The sequence below is a fragment of the Octodon degus genome, unplaced genomic scaffold, assembly GCF_000260255.1.
Source record: "Octodon degus isolate 3935 unplaced genomic scaffold, OctDeg1.0 scaffold00112, whole genome shotgun sequence".
In the NCBI taxonomy this organism is placed as follows: domain Eukaryota; kingdom Metazoa; phylum Chordata; class Mammalia; order Rodentia; family Octodontidae; genus Octodon; species Octodon degus.
The window spans coordinates 6,175,968-6,187,696 of NW_004524688.1; the positions used below are offsets into that span (position 1 = coordinate 6,175,968).

Consider the following 11,729-nt stretch of genomic DNA (forward strand, 5'->3'; position numbering starts at 1 on the left):
AGTAAAATCACTCTGTCGGGGGAAACACACTGCATACGAGTTCTTGATTTATGTTGGGTTTTGTTATATAGCTGTAGATCTTGCCGCTGTGCTTAAAGATACCAAATCAAGAGTTTCCAGTTTGTCAGAGTCTAGGTTATGCATGATGCTACTGTTATTGCTAACTGTAACACTTTAAACAAGATGTCATGCTAGTTGTAATTAGTCGATCTCCCTTATACAATAACACTGTGACTGTCTGGGATCATAATCATCAAATAGTCCAGTTACAAAAGACCCGGGGCTGAGCTAAATAGATGATAATATTTAAAACCTAATAAATTGTGAAACGAGGATCTTGGAGCAGACACAAAAACCAAGTACTTTCCTCAGACAGAAGGCACCTCTGAAGGACAAATATTTCTTAGGGATACCTTGATATTAGTGATAAAGCTACCTACTATAAGAAATATGCAGGCATTAACACAGGAAAAAATAAAACAGAAAACGATAAGACACAGAAGTAAAACCCATCCACAGAACTCCAGCCCAGCCAGAACAAGTCCAAGGGTCAATGAGGTAGAAGAAAACGGAGAGCACCCATCTGAAATTTCTGAAATGATAGCAGAGATTCAAAAACAGGTATAGAGGGAATCATATCAGAAATAATCTCCCAGGTTAAAAAAAGAAATAACTACATGAAATTTTACTCAGCAAGTCTAGAATAGATACAGATTTTTAAAAATAGAGGAGGTGGGCTGGTGAGAGAGCTCAGCTGTCTAAAGCTCCTGCTTAGGCAGCCACAGGGGACCTAAATTCAATCCCCAGGACCACATACCACTCCAGCCCTGCCCTGAGGGCAGGATGAGCCAGCCCCCCAAAAAAGAAAAAGAAAAAAAAAGAGGAGCATAGACGAATGATAGAAACCATGAATGTTCAACAAAGGAAAGAAATAGAGTCTATGAATCAGATTAAAACAGATATCTGGAAAATTCTATTCAAAGTTGGCAAAATCACCCCAGTGAAAGTGAAGACAATTTCAGACCTAGGGGGCCTGCCAGTTAGCTCAGTTGTTTAAGCACCTGCTTGGGCAAACCCAGTGAGATTCAGAAGACCACAGTTCAATCCCCCAGCTCCACATGCCATACCAGACCCACACGTAAGGCAGCCTGAAACAGCCAAGAAAAAAAAAAGAAATCCTTCAAACCTGTAAGACAGGGTTTTAGCTAATGATCATGAAAAGATCTCTTAAAAATAACAAAGGATGATGGAAAAAAAAATCAATCCAACAGCAGCAAGATGATGCAAAGAAGAATAATATAAGATTGGAGTTAATGAGAAAACAGGCACTAGCACAAATGACAAAACTTGTTCACAGATGTAATAGCAGAAAATTTCCCAAGTATGGAAAAAGAATTTTGCATGCAGCTAAATGAGGCATATAGAACTGCAGTTAGGGGATTGGGGAGATAGCTCAGTGGCATAAGCACTTGCCTGGCAAGTGCAAGGACCTGAGTTCTATTCCCATTGCAAAAAAAGGAAACAAAATAAAGAATTCCAGTTAGCCATAACTAAAATAAATCTATACCAAGGTATATGATAATCAGTATTCCACATATTCGGCGCAAGAACAGAATAGTAAAAGCTGATAGAGAAAAGAAACAAATCATCTATAAAGGAAAGCCTCCCCCAAGGAAAAAAAAAGTCTATCAGAATTACAGCAGACTTCTCAACACGCGAACCCTTAAGTCAAAGAGAGCTTAGAGGAAGTATTTCAAGTCCTGCAAGAAAATAATTCCCAATCCGGACTGATGTACCCTGAAAAACTATCTTTCAGAATTAGTGGAGAAATAAGAGACTTCTGCGACAAAGAACAGCTGAAAAACTTCACAGCCACCAAACCAGCTCTACAATGTGCTCTAACAAGTATTGAAGAAAGAGATAACAATGAACACAAATCCAAGAACACAAATAGGAATAAGCCACCAGCAGGGCAAGGAATTAAAGAAGGGAAAAACAGGGACCCAACAACAGATAGTAATATGACAAGAGTAAGTCAAGTAGTCTCAGCTCACCAATCAAAAGAAATAGACTGGCACAATGGATCAAGAAACAAGATCCCACAATATGATACATACAAGAAACACATTTAGGACTGGTGAGATGGCTCAGTGGTCTAAAGCACCTACTTAGAACAAGCTTAACAAAGCACAGGGACCGCGGTTCAATTCCCCAGCACCACATGCCAGCCAGCCCCGCCCCCTGGTGGGCTGAGCTGGCCACACACACACACACACACACACACACACACACACACAAATAAATAAATACTTTTTTAAAAAAGAAACACATTTAATTCAAAGAGAAATTCATACGTTGAAAGTCAAAAGATGGAAAAACAATATTTCACATGACAGGAACCCATAAAAATGAGGCATAGCTCTTCTATTTACAGACAATGTGAACTTCAAGTCAAGACAGATCAAAAGAAATAAAGAAGGTTGCTACATTCTTTTTAAGGGAAAACTCCAAGAGTTTTACAATCACAAATACATATGCAATAAATACAGGAGCACCCAGCTATATAAAACAAATTTTAGTGGAGGTTAAAAATCAAATAAGCACTAATGCAATTATAATGAGGGACCTTAATACCCCATTGTCATAAATATACCAAATAGGCAAAAAAAAAAATCAATAAAGAGATATCATAACTGAACCGAATCTGTGAACAAATGGAATTAATAGATATGTACAGAGTGTTTCACCTCGTAACATCACAGTACATGTTCTTCTCAGTTTCACATGGGATTAGACTACACACTAGTCCCTAGAACATGCTTAAGTAAATGCAAAGGAATTGAAATCGTCTCATGCATATTCTCTGACTATAGACCAATAAAATTAGAAATTAATGACAAAATAAACCACAAAACTCCATAGATGGAAATTAAATAATACCATCTTGTGGGTCACAGATGAAATGAAACAGCAAATTAGTATCTACAATTCAGTGATAATGCTGATAAAACATATTGGAACTTATGGGACACAATGAAAACAGTCCTAAGAGAGAATTCTACAGTGGTGAACACCTCTATCAGGAAGACAGAGCGGATTCAAACTAGCAATGTACTGATTGGGTTTTTTTATTGTTATTGTCATTGTTGTGTTGTTTTTGATTTTGATTTTGCAGTACCAGGGATTGAACTCAGGACTCTGCACTTGCCAGGCAAGCGCTTATTCCACTGAGCTATCTCCCCGGCCCATAACAACCTACTGTTGAGTCTCAAATTTCTATAAAGAAAAGAGAAAGTTAGGCCCAAAGCTCACATGAGAGAAGAAATTATAAAGAGCAGAAAAGAAATTAATGCAATTGAGACTAAGAAAATGATATAAAGAATCAATGAATCAAAGACTTGGCTCTTAGAAAGTTTAAATAAAATTGATAAACGTTTAGCCAACCTTGTCAAAAAAACAAAAAAAGACTCAAACTCATGCAATTAGGAACAAAAAGGCCAAAGTCACAACATATCTTGCAGAAATCCAGAACATCATCAATATCTACTTTGACAAACTTTATTCTAATAAAATGAAAAACACAGATGAAATGGGCAGATTCCTAGATACATATGAACTATCAAAGCTGAATCAAGAACATATAAGAGGGCTGGAGAGATGGCTCAGTGGTCTAAAGCACCTACTTGAAACAAGCTTGGCAAAGCACAGGGACCGCCAGCACCACATGCCAGCCAGCCCCGCCCCCTGGTGGGCTGAGCTGGCCACACACACACACAATAAATAAATGTAATAAATAAAAATAAATAAACAATTTAAAAATAATAATAATAATAATAAAGAACATATAAGAATTCTAGGGCTGGGGAGATAGCTCGGTGGTCTAAGCACCTGCCTGGCAAGCACAAGGACCCAGGTTCAGTCCCCAATACCACATGCCCCACACTGAGCCAGCCACTAAAACCAGGTGTGGTGGTGCACACCTGTAGTCCCAGTATTGGGGAGGCTGAGACAGGGGGATCACTACAAGTCTCAACTGTGTAGTGAAACCATGCACCGAATAAATAAAAGTCAATTGAAGCACCATAACTTTGGCGACTCGCAAAGGGGAGATCTCTGTGTGGATGGCCTCCTGTTTAGCTGGGACTGCAGGTGATCAAGAGAAGCACGGCAGGGAAGCTGCCTCTCCTACACAGCTCTGCCTCGGGCCCTCCAGCATTGCATTAGACAATAGGAAGAAAGGCCTTGCACACAGGGAGCGTGGGAGCCTGGGTGCAGGTGGGGGTCCGGGTACAGATAAGCTCACCGGAAGTGAAGAGGCTGAGGGGGAGTACAGCAGCCCTGTGAGAGCCACAGCACCCCGGCCATTGAAGTCTCAACTGTGACAAAGAGAAAAAGTGGGAGTTTTCTCTTTCTGGTTGGCCTGGGCAAGGCAGGGCAAGGAGGGCCTTGGACATATTCTGCTGTCAATTTCTAATCTGTGGCCCCCCACACCCATCTCTGTCCTGGCCTCCTTCCCACAGGGAAGTTTCAAATGTAGATGTCCTCTCTAGAGTATGAGCAGACCACACGAGAACACAGTCCCATGGGGCCTATGGCCAGGGCTGTCTCCTCTCTGGGGACCCAAACTGAGTGGCTGGGGACACTCCCTGTCCTGATGGACTTCCACTCTTGCAGCCTCAGGCTGAGATAAACAGATACTATGGAGGGCAAGAAAAGGGGCTGACATGGGAACAGGTTGGCAGCCTGGGAACATTTTAGATTTGTCTCAGTCACTCACACAGAGACAAGAGACAGAACCTGACCCCCAGCCCCCAGCCCCATGTGCTTCAGCCACTCCTTTTGCTCTTCCCCTCCTTCCATACCTGGAAGAATCTTAAGTCCCACAGGGTGCTCCCCACTCCCTGCCTCTTATCAGGGGCCTTGGGCACCTTTCCCTTGGCCTCTTTCCAATCCCTGGGTCTGCAGCTTAGTCGCCTTCTAAGAGCAGAACAAGGCAGCAAACCTCCTGTCTGGGATCCAGGGGCCAAGATGGGGAAGAGGCCTGAGAAGCTGTGCTGCACCACACCCACCACCAGGGGGCAGCGCGGGCCTGCTGCAGGGAGCCTAGGGCCAGGGTGGGAGGAGGGACAGCAGCCTCCCAGGACCCCTCTGTGGCTCTACACCACTCTGCCAGGTTTCTGTTGGAGTCACATCTGTTTCCCCCACTTGCTTTTTTATTGCAACTATATCATGAGTGCTTTTTTCCTACACATGAGTGAAAAATTGTTTTCTAGATTTGCTCTAGTGCTACCTAAGGCTAATCTTTAACCAAATTTAATAAACCCTTTAGCAAACCATTACATAGGTAGAAAAATCTAATTGTTTTAGTGCAAAACCAAAAACCTATAAGAATCTTGTCCTGCTTGCAAAAGCAAAGCACTAAAATGCTGGGTCCTGAAGGAAGGAGACCCCTGGAATTCCTCACCCCCTCAGCCTCCAAGCCAAGTCAGGGGATGCTTCATGGGCTCCAGACCCAAGACCAAGAGTCCAGGAAGCTGCATCTCTGAGCCCAGGGCTTCTGGGCATGTGCCGCTCAGGCTAAAGGAAGGTTCAGGTCACAGCAATGCTCCATTTAAGCTCGGCCAGGGCAGGTCCATCCCCTAGTTCCCAGCTGTTGCTGTTCAGTACAGCCCCTGAAGCCCCTGCATCTGGAGCACCTGAAAGATCAGCTTTAATACCTCATTTGTGGAGCTGATGCCCTGGGACGCTCCACAGAGGGACCTGGAGCAAATGTCAGATCTGGGGTCTGTGGCCATCCTTCCCCCTGCTGCTCCTGAGTGACAAAGGACTTCACTGATAGAGATTCAGCACTGGCCACCCTCCCTCTCTCTCTCCTTCCTCTCCCTCTCCTTGCCCTCTCTCCTGCTGATCTCTTTATAGGAACTCTGCTTCCTAGACCTGGTCCTTCCTTGCCCAGGGCTTGCCTCCTGACTCATCTGGGGTAACTGTTTCACCGCTAGCCCCTTCTTCAGAGACCCTGGTGCTGCTCACTGCCCATCACCTCATCACCATCAACCCAGGGCTCAGAGCCCTTCATCCAGCCTTGCCCTCTGCTCTGCTCTGGGGCTGGGGTCAGTGTATGAAGATCCCTAAAGCACCCCGGAATGATGCATGCAGATGTCACAACTACAGAGGGCTTCAGTTCAGATCCATGCCTGGCCTCATTCACCTCCTCTTAGGACCTTCCAGGGCTTTGGCAATATTCTGCCCCGGACAGAAGCACCCTTCAGCTGGCAGAACTACCCAGGACCCATAAACCAGCACCACTCCGCAGGTTCTCCCTGTCCTAGGACTCCAAACCCATCAGGACCCAGCCAGTCAGCGTAGTCCCCAGGGAGGAAGTAACCCCAGTCGTCGGTCCCCGCGTAACTGATGGAAAGATTTGTGCAGTGCCTAGGGTCTCTGGGGAAAGGGGCTAGCAGTGAAGCGGTTACCCCAGACAGGTCAGGAGCCAAGCCCTGGGCAAGAAAGGACCAGGTCTAGGAAGCAGAGTTCCTATGCAGGGGATCAGCAGGAGAGAGGACATGGAGAGGGAGAGGGAGAGGGAGAGGGAGGGTGGCCAGTGCTGCATCTCTATCAATGAAGTCCTTGGTCACTCAGGAGCAGCAGGGGGAAGGATGGCCACAGACCACAGATCTGGCATTTGCTCCAGGTCCCTCTGTGGAGCGTCCCAGGGCATCAGGACTTTGCATCTGCTCCCAAAATGAAGTATTAAAGCTGATCTTTCAGGAGCTCCAGATGCAGGGGCTTCAGGGGCTGTGCTGAACAGCAATAGGCAGGAACTAGGGGATGGGCCTGCCCTGGCCGAGCTCAAGCCAAGCACTGCTGTGACCTTTCACAGCAGTGGAAATGTTTGTGTCTATGCAGGAAGCTGGGTGCTGCTGGGCCTGGAGCTGTTTCCAGGGGTCCTGGGACAAGCAAGGGCTCACTGTTTGGCCCTGGGCACCTGGGGATGCAGTCGCAAGTACGCACAGGGGCATGTGGCTCTGGGCACCAGCATTTGAAGCTTCCCAGCAGGCTAAAGGTCAGGACAGAGACCAGCACCAGCTGGGTGCCCTGAGGTGAAATGGGGCAGGGGTCTGAACAAAGGAACCGAGCATGGGAACCTGACTGTCTCACTGCAGGACACTGGTCATCCTGGACTGCTCAGTCTGGTCAGTGTCCCAGATGCCCAGCTGACTGGACACTGCAGATGTCTGGGGAAAAGTCAGACCTCTGCACACAGTGCCGCTGCCAATCCAAAGTCAGCTCTAGCCTGCCCCTCCTGGGCAGAGGGTCTTTCCTCTCTTCCTGTCTCAGTCCCAAGGCCTGGCCCTCTTCTCACCCAGTTTATCCTACGGAGCCACTGGGGTGGAGACCCAGACCAGCAGCCACAGGGAAGGCAGAGAGATCATGCAGAGTGGCTCCTCCCACCTCCTGCTGCAGCTCCTCCCTCCAGGTACCTCCTCCAGGAAGCCCTCCCAGAGGCCCCACAACCACCCGCCCACCGCAGTCAAACCACTGGTGTATCTTCCATCTCCCCGAGCCACTGTAGGGTACAGACAGGAGCATCTCTCTGGCCGGAGAGGAGCCCAGCTTGGGCGGAGGCTGGGTCTGGCAGCATGGCTCGCTTCATGCATCTCTCCTGGCTCACACTCCTCGCCCTGCTGTTCTCACTGGCTGGAGCCCTGCCCGAGGTCCTGCCGACCCAAGGTGAGCACAGGATTCCCCTTGGGGAGGGTGGAAAGGTCGCGTGAGCAGGACCTTCCTGCACATCCCCACTCCCCTTCCATGGGTCAGAAAGACCCCGGCCCATGCAGTAGTCACTGTGAGGTGCTTTTCTCTCCCTACTTTATATCTGAGACCTTTCTACAATTAGCCTGGGAGCAGTGGAAAGATCTGTGTCTATGCAGGAAGCTGGGTGCTGCTGGGCCTGGATTGTCTCCAGGGCTCCTGGGACAAGCAAGGCTCACTGAACAGGGTGAGAGACTCTGGGCACCGGGGATGGAGGGGAAAATGAGGCAGCCAGCATCTAACAGGAGAGAAATGAGGTAAGACAGTGGCCTCTAGCAGGAGAGGATGCTTAGGAAAGGGGATGTGCAGAATCCAGGTGAGGAGTGGTCTGAACTGCTGGGAGGGACGCAGAGCCAGCCCGCTGTAACCTCCCCAGTGCTGGACAGGCAGCCTGGATTCTGGGCCCCGTGGCCCTCAGAACTCAGCACGGCTGCCCGGGCACTGGTAGCCACAGCAGCTCCAAGACCCCCACAGTTGCCTGATCTGCAGTGCCGAGGGCAGTCCTGCAGTCTCTGCGCTTGTCCACAGAGAGGGCATCTTCTGTCCCTCTGCCTACCCTGGTGGTGATGGTGGCATATCCTTCCACAGAGGTACAACCGTCTCCCCTCCACATGGTGGTCTCGGTGGGAGACTCTGTCAACATCACGTGCTCCACTACCGTGCCCCTGAAAGGGCTCTACCTGAAGCTGAAATGGCCCAGAAACATGGAGGTGATTTACTATGAAGACGGGGTGAATGCCACTGTGGATCAGCAGTTTTGGGGCCGTATCAACTTCATGGGATCCCAGGAAAACCTGACCATCACCATGAGCCACCTAGAGATGGCCGACTCTGGCGTCTACACCTGCTTTCCAGTCGCGGACCTTGAATTCTCAGGTTCTGACACTATGGTCATGGTCACAGGTAGGGAATGCGCCCACCTCCAGAACTCTTTCTGCCCACTGCTGCCCAAGCCTGGCTCCCACCAGCCACATCAGGGACCCTTCCTCCTACACTTCATAAATTGTTCCCACTCCAAGCCAGCCTCCTCCAAGAAGCCTCCCAGATCACTCCCTCTCTTCCTCCTCCTCAGCTCTTCTCTGCCCTGAACTCTACAAGTTCAAATGGGCTCTCCCACCACCTGGCAGACATTCTTCCTGCCTAGGGCCTATCTTTGTTTCCCTTCCCAGAAAAACTGTGCAAAGAGACACAAGAACCACACAAACACCAGGAGCATGGGCTGATGTCGCTCATCCTCCCCTGGGTCCTTGCTGGGAGCTGCTTCTTCCTTGGGCTGGGCCTGGGAACGCTGTGTGCCCTGAGGACACAGGTCAGTTGTCACCCAGGGTAGGGATCCATACTCACCCCTACCTGATGAGCAGAGAGTGCAGCCGGAAGAGGGAAGAGTTGAAGCCCAAATTGGCAGCAGTGGGCTGCAGGGCTCACTCACCGACCCCCGCAGGGGCTGGTGTAGATTGCATCCTGTGGGATGTGGACCAGGAGGGGCAGGGTTGGAGATGCCCTGGTCCAGAGCCGTGGACACCATGTGCAATCTCTGCATGGAGGGTGCTTGTATAGGTAGCTATTTGAGCATGCAGGGGACACAAGGGCCACTTGTGAGTGTGGTGTGTACCCGTGATCATGGGTGGAGGGTCCACTGGGCCTGTGAATAAGCTTAAGAGTCAGTGTGGGCCCTATGGATGGGGTGGAACAGGGGTTGACATAGTCATGCCACAGCCAGCTAAGAGTTCCCCAAGGGTGTATATTAAAGGAAGGGGCTGCTCAGAGCTTCCATTGGGGCCTAGGTCACAAGGCCTGCTTCCTCAAAGGTGACTTGAGCTGTCTTTTAGATCAAGAATTCGTGTGCCTCCAGGGATAAGAATCTGATCTACGTGGTGTATGAAGACATGTCCTACAACAGCCGCAACACCATATCACCCCCCATCCAGGGCTAGTGAGCCCCTTGGATCCCTGCACCCCACCAAGCCTAGCACACCCAGTACTCACACTCAGGCAGCTGTGGCAGGGGCTGTGCTCCTTGGTGCTCTCAAATGGACAGGGTACCTCCTCCAGGAAGCCTTCTGGCCTGGCCCACCCCTTGGTGGCCTGGTCACACTGCCACCAACCACAAAGCTCGGCTGTCCTTTGGCCACCCTTCCCCTACTTCCCCTCCCACAGCTGATCAGGGCCTTTTCTGTTGATGGGCTTAGACATCTGGCCAGTCCCAGGGCCCAGAGACTCTTGGCAAAGGGGGCAGGAGGAGGCCCAGTCCCACTTAGAGCTTCAGAAAATAAAGTGTTTATTTTCTTTGTTTTCTAACACTCACGCTTATTTACCAATCCAAGCCCCTACCCATGCAGCTCCCAGAGTTTTAGCAGCTGGTGTGTCCTGTATGTGTGAGTGTGTATGTTTGTGTGTGTGGCCCTGGGGGAGGGTCAGAGAGGAGGGAGGAAGCATACCTCCTCCAGCCCCAGAGACTTCTTGAGGAGCAGCTTATCTGGCCCTCTAAAGAGCAAGTCTGAGGCACAGCCCCTCCACACCAGCAAGGCAGCCTTCCCTGGCCTTGAGCCCCTGTAGATCCCTGGGCCCCAGTCCCTGCCCCACAAGTTCTGACCACAGGGTCCTGAGGAGGACTGTGCTATTCCCCAAGGACCCCCCACCAAGAAGTTTGAACCTTCCCAGCCTTTCCCAGATCCTTCCTCATTCCCATAGGCCTCTCGGAAGAGGACTGAGCTACAAGGAACCCTCATTTCCCCATCCACGGATCAGAAACAGGCACAGCCACTTGGGTGATATGGGTGATACATGGTGGAGAGGCCTGGGCCCGCAACCACCACTTCGGAGGCCTTCTGGGACCACCACAGGCACTAGAGGGGCAGGAGCACAGCTGAGACAAGCTCACCTTCCACTGGCCTCTTGAGGTAGGAAAGGCTCCAGAGCACAGTGGACCTTTTACCTAGAAAGCTCGCTTCTGAGCATCTTTGAAATTCTCTTGGATGTGAGAAAGGACTGAACTGTCCAGAAGAAGAGCTAGCAGCTATGCCAGCGATGGAGCACAGTGGGGATCAGGAGGCCTGGCCAGGATGTGCCTCCTCACCTGGGGTGCACATAGGGCAAGGGGCGTCCCCACGGGGTGGCTGTGGAACACGCAGATGGTCCCATGTTGACGAAATAGAACACAGGTGGGTGTGCTTATTTTTCACATACATGTACATGGTTTTACATCTGCAGTGATGAAATATGGAGCAGTAAGCATGATATTACCAATGGTTTTCTCAGTCAAAGATGTAGAGCACTAGGTTTTCCATGACAACTACATCTCAAGCAGACAGGTAGGCAGCCAGGAAGGGGGGCAACCTAGAGACTTTGTCTCCTTTTCTCATGGAACCTCCAGAACAGTTTCCCACCTGTTCCCCTTTCTCCTCTTTCCTGAGTGGGCCCCATAGCACCTTCCTGTCTCAGCATCCTTGCCAGAAGCCTTGTGACCTCTGCAGTGGGCACCTGGAGCCAGTGGTCTCTCCACACCTGCTCATTGGCATCTGGCAGAGCTGTGACCACTGCTGGAGTGCCCACAGGTGGAGAGTCCTCGGATCCTTGGCCAGCAGCGGTGGGCCTGGGTGGCTCCTGCTGGCTCCCTTATGCCATCAATATGATCCAAACAGTGGCTGGAGACAGGTGAAGGGGGACCACAGCTGGAAATACAGATGTGGCACCCTGGGAGGGTGTGGGCACCCCTGGGAACACAGCTGTGTTACGCTGGGGACGCAGATGTTGGGGCCCTTGGTGGGGGACATTTCTGGACTCTCAGGCATGGGTAGTTTGCCCAATAGGTCCTGACAAACACATCAGCTTCTGAATGAGAGATATATATATATAGTATTTCCTTAAATCAAAAAGCAGTCATAGAGTGGGGCATGGCAGCCCACACCTGTGATCCC

General features: G+C 49.9%; 2 protein-coding genes across 2 annotated transcripts in view; one reads left to right on the forward strand and one right to left on the reverse strand.

The window, feature by feature from the left end:
- LOC111812088 (secreted and transmembrane protein 1-like) overlaps positions 1-9,232 on the reverse strand; it is a 27,858-nt gene extending 18,626 nt beyond the window's left edge. Inside the window, exon 1 of the mRNA XM_023699331.1 lies at positions 9,163-9,232. The gene's annotated coding sequence lies outside the window, so the exon portion shown is untranslated. The remainder of the gene's footprint in view (positions 1-9,162) is intronic.
- Cd7 (CD7 molecule) lies at positions 7,574-10,057 on the forward strand. Its single transcript, XM_004639550.2, has 4 exons — positions 7,574-7,731; positions 8,401-8,715; positions 8,982-9,121; positions 9,642-10,057. Exons 1-4 carry the CDS (start codon positions 7,641-7,643, stop codon positions 9,744-9,746), a joined length of 651 nt encoding a protein of 216 aa, XP_004639607.1. The 5' UTR covers positions 7,574-7,640; the 3' UTR covers positions 9,747-10,057.
- Positions 10,058-11,729: the final 1,672 nt, after the last annotated feature.

Excerpts from the sequence above, each read along its gene's own strand:
- Cd7 (XM_004639550.2), top strand. The coding sequence starts at position 7,641 with ATGGCTCGCTTCATGCATCTCTCCTGGCTCACACTCCTCGCCCTGCTG. Across the intron at positions 8,716-8,981 it reads CACTATGGTCATGGTCACAG|AAAAACTGTGCAAAGAGACA; the intron begins GTAGGGAATGCG and ends TTCCCTTCCCAG. Across the intron at positions 9,122-9,641 it reads TGTGTGCCCTGAGGACACAG|ATCAAGAATTCGTGTGCCTC; the intron begins GTCAGTTGTCAC and ends GCTGTCTTTTAG.